Genomic DNA, 26,931 nt, shown 5'->3' with positions numbered 1-26,931 from the left:
CTGATGGACAGAGAGAGTGGCCTTCTCTGGCAGAGCACAGGTGGCGCTCAGCTGATGGACAGAGGGAGTGGCCTTCTCTGGCAGAGCACAGGTATGTGGAGTGCTTCCCACCAAGCCAGCAGCCCTGCACAAAGCCTGGCAGGCTGCACATCTGGTGCCCTGCAAGACACGGGAGAGGGTTGAAGGTCAGGGATGTAAGACAAGGGACTAGCAGCCACTGTGGTATCCTGGCCCTCCATAGTCAACGGCCTCTGTTAGAGGAGGCATCTCAGTCATGCTGTGGCTGAGTGGAAGGTCACTGGATAAAAGTCTTCGATATCTCATTGCACTTACTCAGTTGCTATTAATTTCTATATAGAAAGAGATTTTTGCGTGCTGTTGGTGCTGTGACAGCTACCACAGTAGATACACTCACTACAAGGCTAGCAGGATCAAATGCAGGTCTTCCAAGAAGTTTGTTTACAATGGCAGAGGCAAAACCATAAGGTCCTCCTGTCCCAGAATGCAGCACCCACAGGTGTTGGTGTGGTTCTTACAAATACAGAGACCACTGCAGAGACCAGAAATGTGGGGGAACTCCAGGTTGAGAGACTTGAAAGAATGGCCTCAAACCGTGTTACCCAGACATCTGCCTGTGACTCCTGGGATCTGCCACCTGCTTTTAATGAACCAACTGCTGTGACCTGGACACTGCAGAGATAGCAGGTGCTAGGCTTTCCCTTCTTGCCTTTAGCTGTGAAGTTAATGAAAAAAGGAAGGCTCCACCTCCACACACTTTCTAACCATTGTCCTGCATTTAGGTGGGTTTGGGGCTCTAGGTTACATGACAATAGCCTAGAAAAGTCCCCATTGAAAAATCTAGTTTAAGTAGCCTGGGTCAGAGTTGAGTAAGGAACCAGCAGAAGCATTTTCGAAAGCAGGCTTCAGGGAATCCCAACAGGCCTGTGTTCCGATGAAGGAAGTAGTCACAGTTGCAAGAGTCAGAGAGGGGTCTGCAGGGAGGCACCTGACATGTACCCTGGAATATGCTTGACTGTTGGAGATGGAACAAGAGAGATACTAAGTGGAAGGAGAAGAAAAGGGAACTATCACAGTGTCAAGACTGAAAAGATTCAGATTCAAACACAATAAATGAATTAAACAGAAACATAGCACAAGGCACCTGCAGGATCCCTCAGCAGATAAGGGTGCTTGCCACCAAGCCTAATGATCTGAGTTTGATTACCAGAACTCACATGGTGGAAGGAAAGGAAGGACTCCCACAGGCAATCCTCTGACCTCCACAGACTACGGCATACATGTACATATGGTGCATGAGTGTGTATATACGCACACAGAGACAGCTGCACATAATAAATTTTTAAAGGAAATTGTGACACAGAGCAGGAGATTAGTGAGCTAGAATAAAGATTTAAAGAAAATACTTTTCCTGGAGGGATGTAAAATATAAAATAGAATGACAAGACCCCAAAACAATCTCACCTGAGTTCTGAGAACATGCAGACACCATCAGAGGGACAGCTGAAGTCCTGATGTGAACTAATGGACCAGATCATGGTTTCCACTTATCAGAGCTGTCCCCTAGATAACCATCATAAGGGAACTGCAAAAGACCAAAGACCAAGAAGGCTCTAGAAAGTAGTCAAAGAGATTTCCTAGGGCAGAATAACAAATAGATTGAGAGCATTAAATAGCAGAAACTAGTGTGTGATGAACTTCTTAACGTTAGACAATGGAGAACTGCCTTGAGGGTGACAGTGGAGTAAAGACATAAACTGTGAGGACCACAGTCAAAAGACCCCTCTTTAAAGGAAAAGTTGGGATCTTGGCTTCATGAACAGTGATGGGTGACCAGAAGAGTCTGACCCTTTCATGACGAGAAAGACAGGGCAGATCTCTGAGCAAATCCAAGCAAGTGCTGATCCAGAAAGCAACACAAAGGGCACTCTTGTTTCTAGAGAAAATAACCAGGATGGCATCAGAACTCTTGTGTGAAGTTGGCGAAGAAGAGAGTACTGTGAGTCTTGGGTGTGACCTACTTTCTTGTGTTGTTTGAGATTAAAATAAGGATAACAATCTACTTTCTTTTATTGAATGCTTAGTGGTGTGTGTGTGTGTGTGTGTGTTTGTGTGTGTGTGTGTGTGTGTGTGTGTGTGTGTTTCAGAAGTTAGCCAACAGCCAGCATAAGGATACAGAATTGGAAGATTTCAGGACAATGTTTTCAGTGTCATCACTGAATGACATTACATGGCAAACTTTACAATTGACCTGAATCTTGAAAACTATAACATACTGCTGAAGATAAAGAAGACCTAAGTAAGTGATGGATCAGAAGACTCAGGGGTTCTAAGATGGGCATGTGTGCACATACAGACAAAAACAGTCATAGCTAGCAACACAGACAAACACACAGACGTACACAGAGACACAGAAAAACACACACAGAGAGACATGCATACACATACATAGACAAATACACAGAGAGAAGCACACACAGACATGCTACATACAAAGACATCCAGAGAGATGTATATGCATAGACATATATACACAGCGATAAACACACACAGAGAGAAGTACATAGGGAGAAGCACACATAGACACATGCATACAGACAGAGACAGACACATGCACAGGTTGATCTGTAGATTCACAAGCTCTTTTTTGTAGTAACAGACAAAGTGACACTGCAGTTGATACAAGAATGGAGATGTAGGCCAGCAGAGCTCTGGAGAAGGGTAAAAATGAAAGCCAGGGTGACCTCAGCCTCAATGGGTGTGAGTATCGACTTCTTAGCAAATTGCTGAAGCAGTGTTCATGTGCGCAACCGCTCCCCTCAGCTTCTTCACACATGCAAAAAAGCAACTGGCAATGGACCAGAGACCCAAACAGAAAATGTAAGACTCTAATAGAAGCAAACTCTGTGTGCCCTTGAATTAGGGGAAGATTTCTTAGATGTGACAAATTCATAAATGGAGTTTCTATCAGAATTTAAGACACATTTCCCCACAGTCACTATTTGGAGTGTGGAAAGTTGGGGTACAATCTGAGAAGCACATGTTTCTAACAGAGGCTTACCAGAGTCTTACCATGTAGAATATTAGAAAATAATTTGTAAAACACAAGAATAGGAAACAGCAAGAAAAAGCTTCAAATACCAAAGAATGTGGTGATGTGAGGGATGCTTAGTCACTGGTCATTTGGGAAGTGTGGATAGGTATATGAAAGCCACAGTGAGATATTACTACTGCATGCTATTAGAAGCTCAATTAATCCCCCATCCAGGGGAACAAACCTCAGCACTTGCAGGGAATAGATAAACTGTGGTATGCCCATTTGGGGGAACACACCTCAGCATTTGCAGGAAATAAATAGACAAACTGTGGTGTGACCATTCAGAGGAACACAACTCAGCTTGCACGGAATGGCTAAACAAATTGTGATATGCTGGTTCAGGGAAACATATGTTCAGGGAATAGATAAACTGTGGCATGCCCATTCAGGGGAACACACCTTAGCATTTACAGGAAATGGATAAACAGACTGTAACGTACCATTCACAGGAACATTCTGTGGAATGAACCCTGGGTACATGGAACATCAAGTACAAACCTCAAAATAGTCACTCACTCTAAGTGAAGGACATTAGGAAAAACAGTACATATATTTCAGTGGTACCTCTGTGCAAGTGTCAGATGTAAACTGGTGTGTATTGAGGGACAGCTACTGGTTACCTAGGCACTGTGAGAGGACTTATAAATAACCACAAGGACACATGTGATAGACATGGGGACTATCCTAACTGTGATGATATTTTCACAGGGTCATTAATAGTAAAATGTAGCTATTACAAAATAGATTATGCAGCAAATGCTGATAGATGATCATAGATGTGTCTTGCTATCCTACTGCTCCTCTAAGCCAGAGGCTTATTTAATGGCTTGCTTGAGATAAAGGGGATGATGCGTGTTTGTTACTGGATTTTCTTTTCCCGCCAGGTTCCACCACCCTTCAGCCCCAAATAAGCACACACAGACTTATATTAATTATTAAACTGTTGGCTAATGTCTAGGGCTTCCCATTGGCTAGCTCCATCTTAATTATTAATCCATAACTACTATTTTATGTATTTCTGCCTGACCTTATCTAACTGGAGAATGTCTGGTGCATCCTGTCTTCCTGGTCTCTACATGGCTTTCCTAGAATTCTCCTCATCTCCTAGTCCCACCTATCTTCCTGCCTCTATCAACCAATAAGAGAAACATATATGCAGAAGGACATCCCCCATCATGTGTTGACAATATTATTGAAGAAACTTTGAATCTATATGTCTCCAATAACATAGCTTCCAATATAGAAAACAGCTTTGGCAGAACTATAAGAAGAAAACAAATCTACCGATGTCATAGGAATTTTAATACATCCTTATTTCCTAGTAGATTGTATGCAGATTAAAAACCACTAAAGATGAATTATGCTATGAGTTAATTTTCTTTAATAGACATATATAAACTGCTGCCTCTAAGAGCTCTAGCTGTGTGTTTAAGAACAGCAGACACACATTTTGTGGTGTGACTTTTTCTGTAGAGAGGATACCAGCAGAGCAAAGAAAGGGCCCTGTCCAGGTCCAGGTTGGTGAACTGGGGAGTCTGTTCTGGTTACTTACAGAGTGTGAGCAGGTTCACATGGGTCACTTGATGGCAGCTCAGTCATGTCAGCTGTATCAGAGCCAGGCCTGTGGCCTACCTCAGAAAACATTTGTTGAAGATGTGTTCTATCCCAAATCCATATCCAAATTACCTTCGAAGACTGGAGTCCTTAAGGCCCACCTCCAAAATCTCAATTAAGTCACAGTCAGTAACTCAAAAACTAAAGGGACATAAATGAACCATGCATTTACAGATTTGAAAAAATATACTGGTAAATCAGGTACAATCCAAAAACGACATCTTAAAAGCCAGTGGCATGTTCTGAGACATTGGGATGATAAAGGTTCATTAAGACTTGGAGTGCAGCTGAATTTGGGCTTCTGGGGGTGACTGACAGGCTTGCATTGCTTGCTTGTATCAGAAAAGAAAAAAAGCCAGACATTAATGAGCTTGCAGCCATCTCCCTTAAGTTAGCAAAGGAACTGGAAAAAGAAAGTACTCTGCTTCTGTATGTGTTTGAGAATTCCCACAACAAAGTACAGGAAGGAGAGAGAGACAAACTTACAGGAAGGAGATAAGGCAATAGGAGAGATTAACAAAATACCAATCATCAAAATCTAATTGGTTGATTCATTGATTTTAGAAAACCACTGGACATAAACCTCCAGCATGGTTAACATATAAGATAGAGGAAAAGTGGAATTAACAATTCTAATAGTTCCATACAACAGTAGGGTCTGAGGCAGAGAATCATAAATGCAGGGTCAGCCTGGGCTACTTAGTGAGAGCCTGTCTAAAAAATTGAGTGTGTGTGTGTGGTCCAAATAGGATATACTTTAGGTACACAGATATCTAGAAAAAAATACCTTGTAAGCTTGAAAACTTAAATGAGGAATGTTTGGAAAAAAATAAGAATATACAAAATTCTGAAAAGTCTGAATTGTTTTGTAACTATATAGAAATTGATTCTGGGGTGTAGTTGTGCTCACAGAGAAGTCACCAGACCCTGCCTACCACACAGGGTCTGTCTCTCAGGGATTGAAAGGAAACATCCCAAAGCTGTGTACACTCTTCTGAAAAAGGAAAGGGGGAAAGAAAGAGGCAAACAACCTAATGCTTAAACCCTACAAAGACAGTTAAAAAAAACTAGAATTTCATCTTGCCAGGTGAAATCTGATTAAAAGCTGGGGTACATTGTGACTAGATGCAGTTTATTCTGGGGGTACAAGTTGGTTCAGCCAAAGGAACCATGACTCTCAAGGCCTCTTCCCATTACCAGCTGACTTTATCATCTGGGTGGATTCAAAAGTCATATGTGACTGTGATAAGAATTCTCTTCAACCTGGAGCAGGACGAGACTTTCTTAACCTGCTGTGGCGTCGGACTTCAGGAAACCCATGCCATGTCATGAAATGGTGGCAGCAGATCCCCTCACAGTCGGGAAGTAGAGGAAGGAACTGTGCAAGTTGCTGTCACAGTGCTAGGCAGGTCATGCAGGGAGATGAAGAAGCAATGCCCACCTATAGGGCTGAGAGTGGCCAGCCTACTCTGCTAGTGACCTTCATGTCACTAAGACCACTGGACACCTCCTCACCCTTCCTAGTTGGACTTTCTGTAGCATGGGGCCTCTGGCATCCTTGTGGCTCCCTGACTACTGTCACTGTGTTTCTGGTCTAGACCACTGGTTAACTTCTTGTGTATCTTACTCTAAGTTTTAGGAGGGCCACAGCTATCTCATCAAACGTGTTCTGCTTCTGCTACAAAGCCTCTTGTCTTAGAAAGTGGCCCTTCCCCCTCTTTTCCTTAGACCTTAAATGCATCACGTGTAGCAATACATTGTGGACTCACCCTTACCAAAGATCTAGAATTTGCACTCTAGTTACAAGCTCTTGCTCCCCTTTGGTGCACATCACTAACACCTATCAGTTTTGTTGTGTGCCCCAAGCTTGTCCTGAGCTCTGTCTTTCCACTTTGCCTGCCCCGTGCCCTGTTCTCAGTGGGATAGCCAGTGGAGCCTTTGAAGTGTCTCTTCCCTCCACAGAGCTTTCCGGAACTGGGGTTCTGAAGATCTGTCCCACACAAGCTTCCCTGCACTGCCAACTTTGCAGTTGTCTTAGTGCTGTTGACCTTAGTGTTTCTAGGCTGTCATTGGCACTCTTTGACATCATGGCCTTTGTGTTTCTGTGTGTCTGCCTGCTCCCTCCTTGGTTCTTTGCTTGAGTTCCTCTTTAGCTGACTGAGCACCATATAGAAATTATGGTCATCCCCTGAGCATGCATAGACACTCCTCTTGTTATTCTGTCCACCTCCCTTGCTGTATTTTTTTTTCCTAAAGCATGTCACTTTTTGATGCACTGTATACTTTTATTACCCAACACACCAGTAACAGTGGTTACATAGGTATGTGTGGACATGGCAGAACCATGAAGGTAACAAACTGAGCTTGGGACTAGTCTGAGTAGCTGGTGGTGTGGCCTTGAAGCCAGCTAAGAGTTGCAGGGGGTGAAGAAATGAGAGCCTTCCAGAAAGGAGCTGTGCAGACCCAGTGGGGTGGTCTGAGCAGGTTGGACAGGCCTCCAGGGGCGACAGCAGTATGAGATGGTAAGAACAGAGGGAAGGGTACATTTGACTGCCCTGGAGAGAGACGTGGGGGTGGGAATTCAGGCAGATGCCACCAGACTTCCTGTCCTGCCAGCTGCATTCCCTACAGGACAACTTCCTGCTCCACTGCTTGTTTGGTCCTCAGCTTTCAGACCTGCTTTCTCTCCCCGGAAATGGAGGCTGCTCTCCAAAGCTCAAGTTTAGTGCCTGGCGCAGGATGGGCATTCACTAAATCTACTGATACTATCCCTGGCTATCATCTGTGAACAAAAGGAAGTTACTGTTCTTGGCATTGTTGAAAACCCAGACCAGGACCCTGCTTACCAGACTTGGTTTTAAACTGGTGTTTATTATAATGAGATGAGCATGCTGCAGTTCAGTCTCTGAGTAAAAGTGAGCTTTCCCCATGGCCCTGACTAGAGAGCCCACCCAGACGACTTTACCTGTTGGCTGATGTCTCCCCACACTGAGCAACACTCTCCTTGTTTTTTCTCTTTCAGTCTGAACCCGAGGGCTTTTCTCATTTCCACTTGTATGTTTGTGCTGCTTTCCTCGTGAGATGGAGGAGACAGATTCTAGAAGAAAGAGATTTCCAAGTAAGTAACCACCCTTCAGAAGGCCCCAGTTTGGTCTATTCACGGCTGATTTGTGGAAGAGCTGTAAGGAGCACTAGTTACCTTCACTGCTGACCTCCTGATGCTAGGAAGCTCCTCTTGCTGAGACACAGAGCTGGTGGCACTTGGCCACTGTGGCGTAAACTGGGCTGGCATCATGAGCCCCCACCCAGACTCCCTGAGTCATGTGTCATTACCAGTGTGACATTGGAAGGCCTGGTGTAACCTCCAGCTCCCAGGGCCTTTATCACAAGGCCTATGATATGCTAGAGGCCGTTCTGGATAAGAAACCACACAGCTCAAGCTCCCATCTTAACAGTCACTTGGTGACTGTGTGACCTGGGATACACCACTTAACCTCTCTGTGCAGGGTTCCTTACCGACTGAACAGTAGAGCTGTTAATGAACCCACTTGTCAGAGGCCTTGCTGAACACGTGTCCTGCCAGCTTTGTATTCTAACCGGGAAACTGCATGTGGCCAGGTATCCCCAAGAAGTGTCCCAGGTATTATAAGGACTATTGACCCTTTCCAGATGCTTTCTGCTATTACTAAGATGTCAGAGAGTCCTTGAATCTAGCTTATAAGACCTAGTAGTGAAACACCTTGCTGGGCAGGGTGGGGTGGGATGGTCTAGGGTACAGCAAAAAAGACACAAACATCGAAGGGACAGGACCCTGCACTATCTGTCAGTGTTTTATACCTCACTCCCTTGGCCACCCAGCTGTCGATAGACTAGGGGACCCTGTGGTTCCACGTTCCCAGTATGGTAACTCAAGGTAGCTCAGTGTTGTTGTTCCTCAACCCTAAGCTTGTCAGATGACTCTGAGCACCCTGCTTCCCATCGATGACTGTTAGAGGACTTGCCAAAGTCCTCCATATTCGCAGAGTCCTGCTCAGACCTTGGGGTGACAGTTGGTTTTAGTGTCCATTTGTCACAAATTACAATGAGCTGAGTAGGGAGCCTCACCCAAAGAACTGCCCTGATTGCCTCGATTGATGTCTGAAGACCCACTCTGAGGCAGGGGACACAGCAGAAGGAAGGCCTGTGGGCAGGTGAGGGTGTTGGCCAGGGGAAGGAGCTACCAGGAGGACCTTTGGCTTGGCAGACAGAGACAAGTCTGCCCACCAGTCCACAGTGTTTTAAGTACATGGGACGTGAGGCTGTCCTTTTGTCATTGCAGAACTCAGTTGTCCTGTGGGTTGCTCAATATGCTGACTGGGGTCCTAGGCTGGCCAGCACTCCAGGCTCCCTTATCTATCCTCGGGTACATAGTTTATACATAGTTGAGATGTCTTGGCTCCCTGCCCCACTAGGCATATGCAAGATTGCTGGCCTATCTGGTCATTGTTGCTGCATCCTCAGAACACGGAGCTCTAGGGAACATGGCTTGCCCTATCACCAAGTGATTTAGAGTACACTCCTTGAATGCTGAGTTCTATCTCCCAGTACACTTGTTTGTCCTCAGGAAGCTCTGGGAAGCAGACCTGGCTGTACAGGCACCTGTCCAGCCATTTTACCCAACTGCCTGTTTATGGAAGAGAGAAGGGCCCTGCTTTCCCCGTGGATAGTGGACACTCAGTATATTGGGTTCCCATTAGATGATATGCACTAATGACCTGACTGGTTCCCAGGAACCTCCAGGAGAACTTGATCCAGACTCATATTGCTGCCCATCTTCCTGAGGGTCAGAGGTCTAAGATGAGCTAGCCTCTCAAGTTACTACCACATTGAACCTGGCCTTGCAGGCTGGGCAACAGTGTCTAAGGGGACTCTAGGCAGATTTGCTGCTTTCCAGGCTAGGCCAGCCTAGGATTTAAGGTATAGGATAGTTGAGGACTCACATTATGCATAGCCATGTGTTTAGGGGAGATATTCCTCCCCAAATCCTACAACAATGTCTCTGCAGCCTCCTAGAAAGACCCTAGACCACATGTGCTCAGCATTGCCTGCCCTAGGGCTTTTTCATAAGCCACCTTCAGCAAGGACTGTCTGTCCTCTCCCACACACTGGCTCAGAGCAGACTGGCAAACATTGCTCATGGTTTCTTGGGTGGAGCCTTTATCTTGTGAGGATATGCAGTGAAGTGTCACATGTGCCTGTGCTCAGAGCAAGACCGAGGCCGCTTCGGAAGTGATCAACAGGCATGAGCAGCCACTAGACACTGGGGTGGCTGGGGCCACAGTGGCTATGTGTGTGATAGATAGGACCTATGGCATCCTGACAGGCTGCCATGATGGCATCTCCTGCTCTTGTCTGGTTCCAGCACTCTCTTGTTTAAGAGATGTATTTGCTGTTTGGCTGGAGCTGTGCTGTTGTGACCATTGGTTCACCCTGAGAGGCTGTGTACCGTGTGTTGCTGGCCTCCTCTGAGGGTGTTGTCCTCCTTCCTTTCTCCTCTGCACACAGCCATACAGGGTGTGGGTGATGCCTAGATGTCAGCCCTGCAACCCTGCAGGTTGGGTGTGGACGGAGAGGGCAGGGAGCCACAAGGAGATTTTCTCCTGTGCTAGAATAAAGTAAGCGCTTTGATGTCCTGGAGACTGGAAAGAGTATGTGTCATGAACCCAGTGTGTGTTGTGGAGAACTGAATTCAATTAAATGAAGAGCCCTGGGGTCCTGGTGAGCTCAAGAGAGTGTGTTTGCCACTGTGACATTTTAGGAAATGATTCTGCCCCGTGGATGGGGTGGGGCGAGCCTGGCAATGGTTGCCACGCTCCTGCTTTGTTCACTGGGATTTGCCGTGCAGGCTGTAATTGTTGCTGCCTGTCATTTCCATAGGAGCAGGATTGTGCTTGCGAAGGAGGCACACCCAGGGCAAGGCAGGTACTGGCCTACAGGCCACAGCAGGGAGGTGGCAGCTGGGGTGCTGCCCATGGGTTGTTTCTGTAGCTCTGGTGGGTCAGCCGGGGAGTGTGGGACAGCCAGGAATTCAGACTGCACTGAGTCTTTGGATTCTGGCTGAAGGTACTTCCCTGAGGGAATATTCATGGCTTTGTATACAAGGATCTGTATACTATGTGAAGGTGCCCTTCTACAGGCAGACACCTCCCTTGCCCTCTGTCTCTGGTGACCCTCAGGACATTACCTGTGATGCCCATAGGCTCTGTACAATCAGTGTCTAGCCAGGGTCTCTCCACAAGCTGCATTATCTCTGCTAGCCAGTGAGGTCTTGTGTTCCTGCCTGCCCTTCTCTAGCCAGATTTTTAAGGGGTCTTCAGGGTGAAAGGACCTCTAGGGTGTAGAATGTCTTGTATCTCCCCTAGTGACCATTTGCCACTCTTTGCTTTCCTTGTTTACTGTGTGGTTGTTTTGCAGTAAGTAGTGGCTTTGGGAGTGAGGGAAAGGAAATCTGTGTCTTCCCTCAGTTCTTGCTATTTCCCCTAGGACACATGACCTCACAAACCCCAAAGGACTGGCTTCAGTGTGACACACAATCAGAAGTCTTGAATGGGCTGCATAGCTGAGACATGGACCATGCAGGACCTCAAGACTGCTGATACCTCCTTAGGAGGCATTGTGTGTACTCCTCGACCCACAGTGCTGGTGCTTGGGCCTCTAGATGCTGGCTTTCCTGGCCTTAGGACTGCATTAAGTGCAGTGTGGTACAGTGTGCTTTGTGTCTTGTCTTATTCCTGACTCCTGAGATTTCTAGCCACTACAATCCATCCAGCACTCTCTCATCCTCCCTGCCTCCAGAGCTTAGCCCAGACAGGTTTGGCTGTGTCTTGCCAGTCTCCAGAAACAGCTGGCCCAGAGGAGTAGTAAGCAATATATTGGTGAGCTTCTACCTGTGGAAGGCATAGGACATTTATTCTCAGTCTTAAAGACAGAAGCTCTGTAGAAACAGGAGGTGACAGCCACCTGCAGAATTGTTTTAGATAAAGTCTGATGGACACTCATGGGTCTTCCTGTGGACCCAAGCTGCTGAGGAGCCTGCAGGTTTGGTGGCCTGTGAACAGCTCTTGTAGATAAGCAAACTGCTATGCTCTGTAGAAACAGGAGGTGACAGCCACCTGCAGAATTGTTTTATATAAAGTCTGATGGACACTCATGGGTCTTCCTGTGGACCCAAGCTGCTGAGGAGCCTGCAGGTTTGGTGGCCTGTGAACAGCTCTTGTAGATAAGCAAACTGCTATGCTCTGTTGCTGCATGGTCGCCAGCCTGACTGTGACAAGCAGCATCTGTGCACCTGGTGAGTGCTGTCTGCAGGCCATGAAACAGCAAGGGACAGGTTGAAGGACAGCACCCTACTTCTGGAAGCCACATTCCATGTCAATTCCATGCCTGCCTGGATAGGCCCTGCTCCTAGTGGCACTAGAGGATGTGCAGGTCCTCGGCAGACTGTAGGGCATGATCTGGTACCTCCTCTTGCTCTCCTTTCGGTCTTGGACAGAGACCTTTGGCATCTGTGGCTGCTCAATGAGAAACTAGATAGGACAGGTACAGGCAGTTCTAGGTGTGGATTTTAGACTGTGCGCTGCCCCTTGTCCCCTCAGTCTCCATCCATGTTTTTCTACATTTGTCCAGTAATAACTCCCAGAGCTCTGTTTGGCTCAGGTCCTGTTTCCATCCTAGAGGGTAGTTCAAGCTGGGAGTAGCATGGGAATGAAGGAACTACTCCTCTGGGGGCAGCATGGGACTCTGAAATGGGAACCTGGAGTAGGGAAATGAGATTAGGCAATAAGGAGTAGCAGGAGAGAGGACAGAATAGCATTCTGTTGTGGGTAGATCTGGTGACTACCATCCTGCAAAAATTTTGAAGGTTTTGGGGACAGGAGAGAGGGAAGGCAGACAGGGATATCTCTTTGACAATGGACCTTGTACCCAGGACAAGGAGCATCGAGATTCAGCATTGACCAGACAGGCACACTGGAAAGAGAGCCAAGGACTCCCTACAACAAAAGTGTGTGGGAGGCAACAGCAGTGAGGCTGAGAGGAGAGCCTCTTGAGACAGGATGGGAACAACCGAAGGACTGCAGGACAGAAGCAAGTAGCATTTCCAGGGAGAGTTAGTGGGTAGAGGAGACAGCTACATTATGAAGAGCCTTCGAGCCACCATGAAAAGGGACTGGGCAATGGCCACTCAGGTGTGAGGAGAAAACATGTTTTGCACAGTTGCTCCATGGGGTGAGTCAGTGTGAATCCTGTGTGGTTCATGCATAGATTCTGCATTGGAGTTGCCCCCTCAGCTTAGAGTTCAGAAGTATCTCTGAGATGGATGGTAGACAGACCTTGATGGTGCATGACTTCATGCCTCTCTGTGGTGCCGCGTGGTAGCCATGAATGTCCCATCATGGACGTGATCTGCACTTTTCCACCTGTGTGAAGCATCCAGAGGGATCAAGCAGAATACTTGCAGGAGGAAACCACGTCCTGTTTCATCGGATACAATGATGTTGCTGCGAGGCTGACAGTGAGAGGGGCTGAGAAGCTCTGGTAGAAGTTGCAAACTAACTCAGAGAATGCATCTTCTCCATCTGGCACAACATTTACAGAAACAAGTCATCCATTCTCAGCAGAAAGCCTTCAGAATCAAAGCAGCCATCCCACAGGGACTGCCTTCCCCCAATGAAGTGTTCCAAAACAGATACCAGCAAGCTGGGAGCAGGGATTGAGCTTCAAAAAATAAGCCAGGTCAAGGTAAAGATGATCATGGAGTTATAGAAAGGGTTTAAACACGAGACATGGCTGGTGCCAGACTTATACATAGATATAAAGCTAAAGTGATTTTTATTTAAAACTTTCCAAAAGAAACAAAGTTCACCTTTAGCTTAAAAGGAAGGAAAATGAGGTCAATTTATAACAATAAAAAAATTAATAAGTGAAAATGAATGGGTTAGAAATCAGAGTAGAGGGGTTAGGGGTAGGGCTCAGAGCGTAAAGCACTTGCCATGCAAGAGTGAGGCCGTGAGTTCAGGTCCCCTGTGTTGGACACTGTGGTACATGTCTGTAATCTTGCACTCCTCCCCTACCACAAGGTATGAGGTGGAGACAGGAGAGCCTCACCCCCCATGAGAGCCAGCTAGCCTGGCGTACATAAGAGACCTTGTCTCTAGAAGATGAAAGACAAGGACTGACACCCGAAGTTGTCCTTTGGCCTCCACCCTCACCTGTGCCACACATGAGCACATATACTTACACATACTCTTGTACACACAATTAAAAAGAAAGAAACTAGAGCTGAGAAGAAAGTTGTGAAGTGTGGGTTGGAGGATTGAAAACTGCCAGTAACAGACTGGCCAGGAGGCAGGTGTATAACGAAGGAGAAATTTAGGTGTATGGGGAGAATACACAATACTAAAATTTCCTCAACTTTTTTTCTTTTTTAACCCTGCAACCTGGGTAGGTCCGTACTTTGTGGCTAGGTTAAGGTTAGGCAGGAGCATGGCTATTACTCCCAACATGTGTCTTTCTGGGAGTGCGTTCACACGGTCCCTCACAGAAGGAAACGGAACTTTGTGTTCCATTTTGCAGAGCTCAGGCACATGGCCTGTCCCCATCTTAGTCACTGCACTGCTGTGCACTATGCCTTTGTCTGCTTATCTGTCTCCCTCCATGTCTGTGTCCATCCCTGTTTCTGTTGATCTCTAAGATGAGGTCGTTTATAAGTAATAGAAAAGGTTGGGATGTCCAAGAGCAGGCTGGCAGGTTCAGGGTCTGCTTCCAAAGTGGTGCCTTGGTGCTGTGTCCTTATGTGCCACCACAGAGAGCAGAAAGGACTAGGGCTCAACATCTTGGTAAGGGTACTGCCCTGTTTGTGAGGGAGACTTAATTTCTCCAAGTACTAATTCTTCTTAGTACTAGTACCTTGGGCACTAAGTATGAATGTTGGAGGTATTGAGACTGTGGGTAGAGTTACATGTGGGTTACATGAGGTCAGGGATGTCACACAGACTATTCACCAGGAACCAGGTAGGAATGTGTGTGTAACTGAGTAGAGGTAACTATTATGAAAGAAATCAGGTGACAAACTAATTCCTCTCACAACATACTGATCTAGTGTTTCATAATTCATATTTACCTAGACATGTCAAGCTAGTTTGCTACTTACAAGTTTATTTATATTGGAGTCCCACAGTCACCCTAAGTCTGAGCTCCATTAGAAGGGCTCATGAGGAAGTCCTGGTTATACTCAGGTTGGGTGGGAATGTCACTGAGACATGACCAGATCAGTGGAAGGAAAGACCCCCAGGGGAGGCTTCGCACATAGTCCTGAGAGTCATGGAACACACTCTGTCAACAGAAAATGAGGGGCCATGCCCATTAGGGATCCAAGGACTAAGGCTCCTGTTGTGGGCTGGTCACAAGGCATCTTCTGTCCTCCAAAACCAGGTAAGAAACTCTGGTGTTTGACGCATGTATGTAAATAGTTCAGGTATGCTGGCACAAGACACAGCTTAGTATTTAACTTTAACACACACTGAAAGATCTAAAGCTGTGTTCCAAGATTCCAACCAAGGAGTAACCAAGGAGTTTTTTTTTTTTCAAGATTTATTTATTTATTATGTATACAGTGTTCTGTCTGCAGGTATGCCTACAGGCCAGAAGAGGGCACCAGATCTCATTACAGATGGTTGTAAGCCACTATGTGGCTGCTGGGAATTGAACTCAGGGCCTCTGGAAGGCCAACTAGTATTCTTAACCACTGAGCCATATCTCCAGCCCTCCTCCCCAATACTGTTGATATGACTTTCTGACAATAAGCTAAAGACAGATTCACAGGCTCTCATACAAGGCACAGTAACTTTTCCCAAATGTAAGAGAAACACAACAACAGGCTGCTCATAAGTAGAAGTACCTACTTTCTTAGAGTGTGAGAGATGCCTGAAACCCACAGCTTTCATTCCTAGGGAGTGATGGGAACAGAGTGCACATCTTGTCTGCAGTGTGAGGAGGCATCATGGGAAGGCTTGCTTGCCCTCTGCATGCACACATGTGCATGTGCAAACTGTAGATATTATAGACCCAGGAACTCTTCAGAGTAGGCCAGCAGTAGAATCAGCTTGTGCCCCTAAAGGCACATGCTTCCTTCTACTGAGGTCCTACCTCCTGTATAAATAGCTGGTATGGGGCTAGGAGAAGCACAGCAAAAGGGGAGTCAGAGGCCCTTCCTCTGAAGTGGGAGCCTAGAACCCTGGCTGGGATCCAGGACCCATAGTCAGACCTGGGCTCCTGGGACTTGCATGTCTGAGGCATACATAGATGAGTGGAACAAGAGCTGGAGTCCCTCCCAGCAGCACTTGCTGCAACTCACTCCGCACACACTTAGGGTTGCATTTACAGTATGTTTGTGACACTTGATACTATAATGTTGGTTTCTAACTGACAAGATCCCCAGGGGAAGATATCTTCCTACTTTATTTCTGAGCACGTGCAGACAACATAAATGTTTGAAGTATCACAAATTAAAGGACAGGCGAGAATCAGGAATGCTTGTGGGGGGGGGGTCATTCTCAGCTGGGATTAAAGCACACCCTGTGTCCTTAATATACAAAGAATCTACACAGAGAATTAATAAAAAGGAAATGTCCTCATGGAAAATGGATGAAGACACTCAGAGTGGTCAGACTTGCCACTGAAGTGTCGCGTCTGCTGCGCGGCCTGTGTCCGAGAACGTGCGGAGGGTGTCGGGGATTGACAACACAGAGACTTGTTCAACGATGTAAAGAAAACTTTAAGCAGGCCCCAAAAAGGTTCAAGAAAACTTCCTAAGAAAGGCTCCCACCAGAGAAGCTTCTGCTCTCTCTTCTCCCCTGGCTGGTTCTGCCCTGACCCCAGAAACTGATCTGGGCGTGGCAGAAGAGGTGGTTAGTCTTTGGACAAGGTCGAGGTCAGGGTGGTTTCTGCGGGCAGGTCTTTTCCAGGAACTTAATGCCCCCAGGCATTGTATTGTTTTTAGTAAACATGTTTTTAGTAAACATTGTCTTACAGCTGCCTACTCCCAGGCAGAAGGGGAAGTGGGTCTCTGCTCAAGGTCTGGTGTTCCCACAATTCACCCCTTTTTATTTTTAAATGAGGCACTCCTGGCTTAGATCAAGTAGGGTCACCCTCCCTTTCCCGTCCTTGGGGGACCTTGAACCCCTGTCTTAGGCGGGAGGGGTCTTCCCCACAAGTTGCCCGTCATCAGAGCACCCCAACTTTAAATCATCTGTAACCAACCTTCATGGCTATCGGGATTGCCATGGGCTAGGCTAAGCAATACTTGGTTACGGATCTCTTGCCTCTGGGACAAGGCACGTTTGAGCCCGGCATAAAGCCAGAATGCCTACCGCCACTGCCACCATTTCCAGGACCCCCATTGACATAGCGCCTCTCCATCACCGTACCCATCACCAGATCTGGGCCATAACATTCTACCAGCCTTCATCTGTTACAAGGGTAACCCACATGTGATTTACATTCTGTTACAAGGGTAACCCGCATGTGATTTACATTTACAATTTGATAAAGTTACAATTATTCCAAGATCTGCTCAGGAAAGCATTTAGAAAGTGCACTTGCACAGATACATTAGGTACAATCATTGATGTTAAACATGTAGCATTATGAAAAATATGAACAATAGGCTTGTTGCACTATCCACAGAGCACCAATTTGTTCCTGTGGTGATGCAGTTTGTTGATTTAATGTCAGCTGATTATGCGACTTGAGTCAAAGTCTCCTTTTTGTCGCATTAAGACAAGTTGCATCTCTCTAGAAAAATACACTGGCCTAGGCACGATTCCAGAAACAGGAACCACCAAGTCTGATATTTCAAGTGACCATGTCCTGTTCAATTACTGAAAAGAGGCTTTTGCCCCTCTTCACAGTCCATACGAATGTCCAAATGTTTTAAATGGGTCCTTTTTTCTCTATTGGCTTCACGATGAAAACTCATGGGTCCGGAAGGTTGATGCAGCAGGTCTGTTGAGAAACTGGAAATCTCGAACCGACTGTTTTCTTTCTTTCTTGGGCTCTAGATTCGATGACATCTAAATCAGGAACACTGATTTAGGAGATCTCACTCAAACTGGCTTAGGTAGGCTCCCATGGTCTCAGGTCCAGTTTTTCTCTGCTCCATGCCGAAGCTTTTATTCTTTTCCTACAAGAAAACACAAACATGCCCTCGACCCCAAATTAGGGTCTTCTCCACTGTTTAGTGCATGGATGTCTCCATTTGACCTGAGCAATAGTTGCTCAAGTTCCATCATGCCAGAATCTGTCTGAAGCTCACTGGCATTCACATTATAAAATTTTTAAATGAGGAGTGTATTATTTGATGAGTCATATGGGGACTGAGAACATTATTCCCCCTTTTTTATTTTCTAAAAAAAATTTTTTTTTGAACTGTTGAAGCTGGACCATAATAGTAGAAGGATTTGTCTACCCTCCTTGGTTGACTATCTAGGTAAATTGGGATTACTTAGATTATTTGTAGATGCCCATTAAAAAGGACATATCCATTAAATATTTCCCAAAAACTTCTGAAAATCACTCAAAGATTGTAAACTATACTGTGTCCAAATAACTTTTGAAAATTATTTGAAGTCTGTGAGCAGTCTTTCCCAATCAAACCTGTAGAGCACTCACTAGCTGACAAGGCCTCATTTGCATCTTAAATTTTTCTGTTAAAACATTAACAGACTGGCTGGATGTTCCTTTTGGCTATATTTAAAGCAATCTAGGTAGCTTCTTAACTATTTTTGGAGGGATTTAAGTATCCTTTTAATCATATAAGCAGTTCACACTCACGCATTCACAATCACATTTCATACATACCGGTGTGGCCACACCATACATTCAGAACATACATGCATCTTTCAGTCATCCTTTTTCCCTAGGTCATGATTAGTCTGTTGCAATGAAGCTACCTTAATTGAAATCTATGTAAAAGAACAACTCCAGCCAATCCTTGAACTAAAAGGTTAAAAAGTCCTGTATGTTCTTTATCATTCCTCCATTTGAGCTACAGTCATGGGGTACAGCCGTACCTACTCCTTGTAACTCTGTAGATGCAAGGTGGAGAGGCCAAGATTTTGGCCAAAAGTTTTTAGAGATGACTCACAAAATTGACCTTAAATGCAAACAAAATTTTCCATTCCATATACCTTTGTCTTTTTCTTTTTCTTTACTTAATACCAGTACCTCTTTACTGTTACCAATTTTTTTTTTTGTATTATTTGGAGGCTGTCTTGGAACTTGCTCTGTAAACCAGGCTGGCCTTGAACTCAAGAGATCTGCTTGCCTGTGTCTCCCGAGTACTGGGATTAAAGGCGTGTGCCGCCAACGCCCGGCTATTCACCCATTTTCAATCCAACTTTCAACCCAGGATATTCCCTCATGCAAAATCCTTAAGATTTACACAATCCACCCTCCAATTGAGGGCCATCTCTCAGGGTCCCCTTACTTTCCTGACCTTTGTCAGGCGAAGGCCTGGAGATTTAATCCGGTACCCCTAGCTTGGTACCCCTTTTTAACACATCCACATAGCCTTACTGGCTAGCCTTTTAGATCTCTCAGTTCCCCCTTTACTTTCCTGACCTCAGTGGATCAGGTGAAAGACTGGAGATTTTTTATTTTATTTCTTATTTTACCCTTTTTTTTCATTTCTTTTTTCTTTTTCTTTTTTTTTTTTTTTTTTTTTTTTTGAGACTGGGTTTCTCTCTATCCTTTTGGAGGCTGTCCTGGAACTTGCTCTATAGACCAGGATGGCCTCATTCCTTCCTATCTCTGCCTCCCAGTGTTGGGATTAAAGGCATATGCCACCAATACCCGGCTCTCTGAATATCATAGCGAACATCCTCCCAATCTGGGACATTTAAGCCTTCCCCAGTAATGAACCATGGGCTCCCTCGTTCAATCCATTTTAAAAAGCCTGCCATGGTGGTAGTCCCCTGTTCTTCAGGCAACTTTTTTATGTGATACTGTAATTTAAACTTCCAGGAACTATTTCCCATTGTTTCTTTTCCTATTTTCCTCCATCTGTCCCTGGCTGGCAAAAAGGGACGACCCCGTCCACTTACCTCGCTTTCACGATCTTGGTAGGACCTCCAATTGTCGCGTCTGCTGCGCGGCCTGTGTCCGAGAACGTGCGAGAGTGTCGGGGATTGACAACACAGAGACTTGTTCAACGATGTAAAGAAAACTTTAAGCAGGCCCCAAAAAGGTTCAAGAAAACTTCCTAAGAAAGGCTCCCACCAGAGAAGCTTCTGCTCTCTCTTCTCCCCTGGCTGGTTCTGCCCTGACCCCAGAAACTGATCTGGGCATGGCAGAAGAGGTGGTTAGTCTTTGGACAAGGTCGAGGTCAGGGTGGTTTCTGCGGGCAGGCCTTTTCCAGGAACTTAATGCCCCCAGGCATTGTATTGTTTTTAGTAAACATGTTTTTAGTAAACATTGTCTTACAGCTGCCTACTCCCAGGCAGAAGGGGAAGTGGGTCTCTGCTCAAGGTCTGGTGTTCCCACACTGAAGTATTATGCAACTGTTTAGGAAATGCAAAAATCATTAATACAGAACTGAAAAATAACATAGGTGATGCTGTGTACAAACAGCACTTTGTGAGATGGAGATCAGCAGGTGTGTAGTAGAGCAGACTGTGTGCCGCCCCTCCTGAAAGCCGAGGTATAGAGCCTTTCCAGAGACCTCCCAGAAGTTCAGAGCCCAGGGCTGACATCTGACCCAGTACTAGCTTATCATCCAGGGAGAACAGGTTAGTTGCAGTCTGAGGAGTCAGAGGCAGGTCTCCAAGCCACATGACTTGCTGTTTGGAATACTTTGTAGCTAGCCAAAGCTGTTCTTAAATATCCTTCATGGATTTATGGATGCTGGGCATATTTCTGTGGAGAAATCTGGACCAGAATTACATTCCTCCACACAGGAACAGCAGTGACACAGAGAAGACTGAACAAAACAAGCCACAGTGTGAGTGATACTCAGTTTAGGCTAATGGTGTCCAGATGATTTTATTCTCTTGTTTGACCCTTCCCCTTCTTCTGGACAATATGCATAGTTGTAGTTTTCTGACCAAGTCAGTGTCTACTTTCAGGGCAGCCCCTGCTCTGTGAGTTCATGGCTCAGGGCAGGTGTTGAGGTTCCTGGGCTCTGAGCTCACTGCCTTTTTGGGATGCAGTACAGAAGTCAGGCACATGGAAACACGCACGGAATTTACTGATAGAACTAAGGTAAGGCATGTGCCCCACTCTTCTGGGGACCTTGTGTACAGTGTACATAGGGGTGCTACTCTATCTGAATCACAGGGGAGAGACTGGGAGGCAGGCGAGACTGGGGTGGGGACAGGAGATCACACAGAGGGAGGCAAGTGAATGTTGAATTTCCCCCACAGAGCCCAAGCTGCATGAAGCACTGGGGTGGCTTGTCCTTCTTCTCTTTGGTAGCCACTGTGAGGAAACTTCTGGAACTGTTGCCCCAGTGCATGGATGACTGTCAAGGCTATGTATGTCATACTCCCTGAGCCAGGCTTCTTCCTGCTGTCATTAGTGTCCCTTCTACAGGGTAGAGAATTTTAAGAAGTCACTTCTGAGAAATGGGTATGGAATATTTATACAAATGGATCAAATCTCAACATACTACCTTCTAGTCTCTTCTCTGGGCCATACTCCAGAGTCTAGCTCTTCTTTGGGACCCACCCAAGGACACCCCTACCCCTGGCTCCATCCCTGTATCATTAGCTTTCTTAGGTGCCCAGACCTCAAGCGGAAGGAGCTCTGGTAAGAAACCACTGGAAAGGCCATAGAAGCAACATTCACTTCTCTGTATGACCTGCTCCCACCCCACTCTCACCCCGCCTCCCAGTCTCTCCCTTGTAATTCAGACATAATCAAATCCTATGTCATTATACACAGGCAAGGTAGGTGGTGTGTGTTAGTCCTGGCAGACCTATATCTGCCTTCCAGCATCTCTGTGGATGGACCACTGCTGCCCTGGTCCCCAGGCCTAGCCCAGCTAATTATTTGGAGATCCTGTCCTGCCTCCTCGGCCGCCTAGTGAACTTGGGGCAGTCTTCTGTTCAGTAGCTAACTGGACATGTGAATAGCCACTGTGGGCTAATGGTTTTATACAGGTTGATGTCTCACCCAGTGTACCCTTGAAGCAGCAAATGTCACAAAATGCCAAACTAAAGATCAGTTGTCTTCTTCATTGTTTCCAGACATTTTTAAGGACAAAAATTGGTCAATTGAAAAGGGATCTTGGAAATGGATTATTTCTTCCTTTGCTCTGGCAGGTAGCTAGGTAGCTGTAAAGTGGGGCGTGGGGTCGGTAGAGCAGCGTGTGGTGCTATGTGTTGTGTGAGTGGGTTGTTCTGTCTGGCTAGTGCACTATAGTGTAGAGAGTGTTGCTGTGCAGGATTTGTGTGCTCTAGTTTTAGGTGTGCTGTTGTGTGGGGCTGTTGCTCTGTAGTGTGGTTGGATGTTGCTGTGTAGGGCTTGTGTTCTGTGGTTTAGGTGTGTTACTGTATGGGCTTAGTGCACTGTAGTACGGTAGGTGTGTTGTTATATGGGTCTCATGTGCTGTAGTGTGGGCGTGTTGCTGTGGGGCTCATGAGGGTTACATGATATAGTGTGGTTGTGTTGCTGTGGTGCTTGTGTGATTGCCTGGTGTTTTAGCTACTTTAACCTCTTGAACAGGACCTTGGGGCCCAGCCCCTGGCCTGCCACGTTCTGATGGGATGTAGCGAAATGCATGAGGAACCCTGCCTTTACTGACTGGCCCTGTACCACATTGGTTATAGATACTTGGCCTCAGACAGAGAGAGGACCGATTCCTAGTCTACATGGAGAGGGCAGGACCAATGGAATGACAGGACCCACAGGCAGGTGGGCCACGGTCTGCAGCGTGGCCAGTGAACTAAAAGTGAGATGGGAAGTGGTGATGTTGGTGCTCAGGAGGAGGGGCTCTTGGGGAGCTAAGGGGCATCTGGCCTTCCTGAATTGGGTAGCACACAGGGGTACATATGAGTGTGTGGGCTGGGCAGATCCTGCATACACCCAGGCTGCAGACAGCAGACGCCACATGTCTGGGTGTGTGGGCTGGGCATTCTGTATACAGCAGACTTTGCACACACCCACGGTTCCATAGAGGTGTATCTACTTCTCTGCCCACTGGAGGATCATCAGGGTCTAGGGACATGCAAGAGGGATGACACAGCAGCATAGATGGGGTCAGGCATGGCAGTGTCCTCCAGAATGAGAGGGCCAGGGAGCTGAGGAGACAGTGGGTACAGACTTCAGCAGAGCAGGAGTTGGTAAAGGTGGGATCTCTGAGCAGAGGCCCTGCACCCTGCTGTGTGACTGGTGAGGGTGAGCCAGCTGTGTAGGAGCTGTGTTGAAGGAGGCAGAGGGGTGTGTAGAACAGGAGGCCTGTGGGAGCTGGGCCCAGATATGGGGGAGCAGTGGCCACAGGCTGAGGGGACAGGCTGCTCAGCCCCATGGCTGGGTTCACATGAGAGCCATCTGAGAGGAGCCAGCGAGTTCTAGACCACAAGGAATTGGGAGGACAGGAGTCAGGGTCTAGAGCAGAACAGAGCCTGTGACTGCAGGATTCCCAGCTGAGGAGCTGGAGGGGTGCAGGGCCAGGGAGAGGGCCAGAGTGACTAACCACAGGGCCTGCCGGAGAGAAGGGTCAGGCAGAGCCTTAGAAGTCGTAGAGGGCTGGGAGTGTTGTGCTCAGAGAGAACCTGGAGCCAGGCAGGGGAGACAGTGAGAGATTTCCGCCTGGACTGTCTGCCTCCTGCAGGAGATCCAGCCTTGGGTACGTATCTCAGCATTAAGCAAGGCCTGATTCCTTCAGGGTCAACTCCCAGCTCCTTGTACTCAGAGGATAGCCATTCCCCAGAGCTTTCACAGACAATGGGCTGGCTGAGTGTGTAGTTCTCACACACACACACCCTCCCCCGCTCCATCCCCCTCCCCCACCCTCCACCCCACCTCCCAGTGCCCTGTGTAGAATGTTTGTTTCCTAGTCTGCACATTCAAGTACAGGCAGTAATTTTCTTTTCAGACCTCAGAAGATGTGCCCTCTTTATTAAGTCCTACTGCTCATTATGGTAATGGCGGCAGGCATTGAAGATCTGAGCCCTTTCTCAGTGAAGTGTCCTGTGGGCTACAAAGTTGAATAGCAACTTTCTTATCAGGAGAAGTGATTAAAGGCTGAAGATGAGGTGTGGAAAGATGAAAGGAGTAGATTGTGGGCCTGTTGGCTTATAGGATCTGAAGTCCAAGGAGAGTAAGGAGGCTTCTTTCCTGTGGCTCAGTTGAAGCAAGGAAAACATGGGCTGCTGCAAGGTGTAACTTTTGAGGATGACATGAGGGCCTGTGACAAGGTCTGTACCAGGCTTCACAGCCCTAACTAGAGTGGGTTTGCTTTGAGTCATACTAGCTGCAGGAGGATGTGCCCTCAAAGAGCAGAGCCCAAGCACAGCTCTGGAGCAGTACTAGGAAGCCGTAGCCTGGGGCTTTCTGCCCAGGAGAGTGAGTGACAGCACTGATACCAGGCTCCTTTTTCCTGCCTGTATGAAGGTCCACAGAGAGGGCAGGATGGTGAAGAATGTTCTGTTCTGTCTCTATTTCGCACAAGTACTTATGTGGAAATACAGACAAGTGAATGAATACATGTACATATACATACACCAGCAGCTTTTAAGGAACAAGGTATAGAAAATGTTGCTGTTCTTTTAAAAACAAACCCTTTCTCTTTACAGATGGTAAATTCTTGCTGAAATAGTCATAAAGAAAACTGCTTGCCTGTCTAGAATTTGTTTGGATTTCCTGTGGCACAATGGCCCCTTGTGCTTTAGTTATTTAGTCATTATGTCTTCGACAGACATTTGCCTTTCACAGGAGGCCAGCTCACTATTTCTCTCTTCATAAGGAAGGGGGCATGCTTGTGGATGGGAAGGGAGAACCTCTGTTTCATGGCCCTTCACCCGAATGCCGTATGGCAGTGGCTATGTGTTCGCTAGAGCCACAGCAGGCATTTGGGGTCACATAGTGTAGGCCACTCATGGGCAGGGCTGGCTGTGGTACCTGCCATCTTGGGAGTACCTGGTGACCCTTCTTTTTGGGACATACAGTGTTCACCTCTGCCCTGAGTTCCTCCCTGCCTCCCCACCGCCTTCCTCATTTTCTCAGTTCCTTACTGTTTCCCCGAAAAACAGTGCCCCAGAAAGAGACACAGCAAGTGACATTCCAGTCCCCATCCATTCTCTGAGTTTCTACCCCCATCCCTATCTGACACTACCCCCCTCCAACCCTCAGAGCAGGGGGTACACTCACCCCTTCTGTAGTCACCCACCATAGTGAGGTATGAGGTCTGTTAGTTTTCAGGCTTACTGCATCCGCTTCCCCTTTAAAGAATGAACCCACAGGCAGTTCTCAGAGAAAAAAAAAAGCAGAAGTCCAGCAACTGCAGAAAATCAGTTTGAGTCCCATGACTCTGCTCAGACACACCTACATATTTTATTAGGTCATCTCTCTGTGTTGGATTTTACCTCTCTAGAGATGAGAGCTACAACTTCAGCCTATATGGCCTGGCTATGGCCAGGTTAACAGTCAACACAGACACTTGAAACATGAGGTGGTTGTTCAAGGTGGTCAGTTGTCAGTGCACCTCCAGAGCACACAGGAAAGCTCAGTGCTTCCAGAGTCACTCGGTGTACTGGGTGAAGAAATGTGAACATGGACAGATAACCTGAAAGACCATCTGTGTATGTTTTGTACCCATGGCCCTGCATTCTGCCCACTGAAGAGGCTGGGCTCTTGTTTCCCATAACTGCTTACAAGGTCTATCCTACCTCCTCTTAAACATGTTGCTAGGTCCTGTCACTGAGTGTTTCGAGGTGTAATGTGTCCAGGCTTCATGTGAATATCAGTGAAAGTTTGAAGACTGTCTTAAGGTTTTATTGCTGTGAAAAAATAACATGACAATGGCAACTCTTATATAGGAAAACATTTAATTGGAACAGGCTTACAGTTCAGAGATTTAGTAGTCTATTATTGTCATGGTGGGAAGCCTGGTGGTATGCAGGTAGATATGGTGCTAGAGAGGTAGCTGAGAGTTCTACATCTGGATCTTCAGGCAGCAGGAAGTGATGGTGCCACACTGGGCCTGGCTTGAGAATCTGAGACCTCAAAGCCTACCCCCAGGGATATACTTCCTCCAATAACACCACATTATTCCAAAAAGGCTACACCTCTTAATAGTGTCATTCTCTATGAGCCTATGGGGGCCATTTCCTTTCAAGCCGCTACAAAGACTATCAACCATTCAGCCTCATTGGCCTTAATGAAGAAGACCCCAAGATCTCCAGGGTGTGCCTCGTGTCTGTGATATAGGCAGTTCTGCCCCATCAGACACTCCCACCATCATTTTTCTTCCTTGCTTCAGTCATGGAGTTAGCTCACCAGGATCTGAAACTGTGAGCCAAAGATGTCATTTGTCTTTTAAGTTCATTTTCTCAGGTGTTTTGTCACAGTAATGAAAAGTTGACTGTTATGGGCAGTTGTTAGAAGTGGGGCCTCTGTGGTCATCACCTGACCACTGCATGGAAGCCTTTGGGGACTGGTTTGCAGGAGGGCTTTGGAGAAGTCTGGAGATGTAGACTAGAGGCACTTTAAGCAGAGTTTAGTGGGTGGTTCTCAACCGAGTTCCAAACCCAGAAGGTGGCCAGGAATAAAGACTGCTCATGGGGCCTGATGGGAAGGAAGACTGTTGGGAAGGAAACCCAAGGCCATTTGTGTTACAATGTGGAAGGGAACTTGTCTGCATTTTATCCTGTGCCTGGACACTTTGCATAAAGCTGAATTTGAAAGAAATTCAAGACCATACAGCTTCCAGGCTTCCTCTCATTAGATTTGCTATGAAGATGGTAAAGACGAGAAGGGTGTGTACCACTTTGTACCTTGTCCAGAAGACAAGTATGTAATGTCAAGACCGAGAAACCTGCTGGCTAAAGAGATTAGTGACATCAGATAGAAACCAAGCACTTTGCACAAGGACAGTAGGAAAACTGCCTTCAGGGCATCACGGGGATGGCAGGATGCTTCCTATGGCACTAAAGAGCATAAAAACA

The 26,931-nt window shown here is 46.6% G+C and overlaps 1 protein-coding gene across 3 annotated transcripts in view; it reads left to right on the top strand.

Moving 5' to 3' along the window:
* Window positions 1-26,931, top strand: part of Tbc1d22a (TBC1 domain family member 22A) — a 293,862-nt gene that overhangs the window by 234,665 nt on the left and 32,266 nt on the right. For all 3 annotated transcript variants that reach the window (XM_040754023.1, XM_005067065.4, XM_013111376.3), the window contains one exon: window positions 7,752-7,847. In XM_040754023.1, coding sequence (XP_040609957.1) covers window positions 7,752-7,847 — 96 coding nt within the window. The remainder of the gene's footprint in view (window positions 1-7,751; window positions 7,848-26,931) is intronic.

Source organism: Mesocricetus auratus, unplaced genomic scaffold (assembly GCF_017639785.1).
Source record: "Mesocricetus auratus isolate SY011 unplaced genomic scaffold, BCM_Maur_2.0 Super-Scaffold_100010, whole genome shotgun sequence".
Taxonomy (NCBI): domain Eukaryota; kingdom Metazoa; phylum Chordata; class Mammalia; order Rodentia; family Cricetidae; genus Mesocricetus; species Mesocricetus auratus.
The sequence above is the reverse complement of the archived record's forward strand: the minus strand, read 5'-3'. Positions and strand labels throughout refer to the sequence as shown.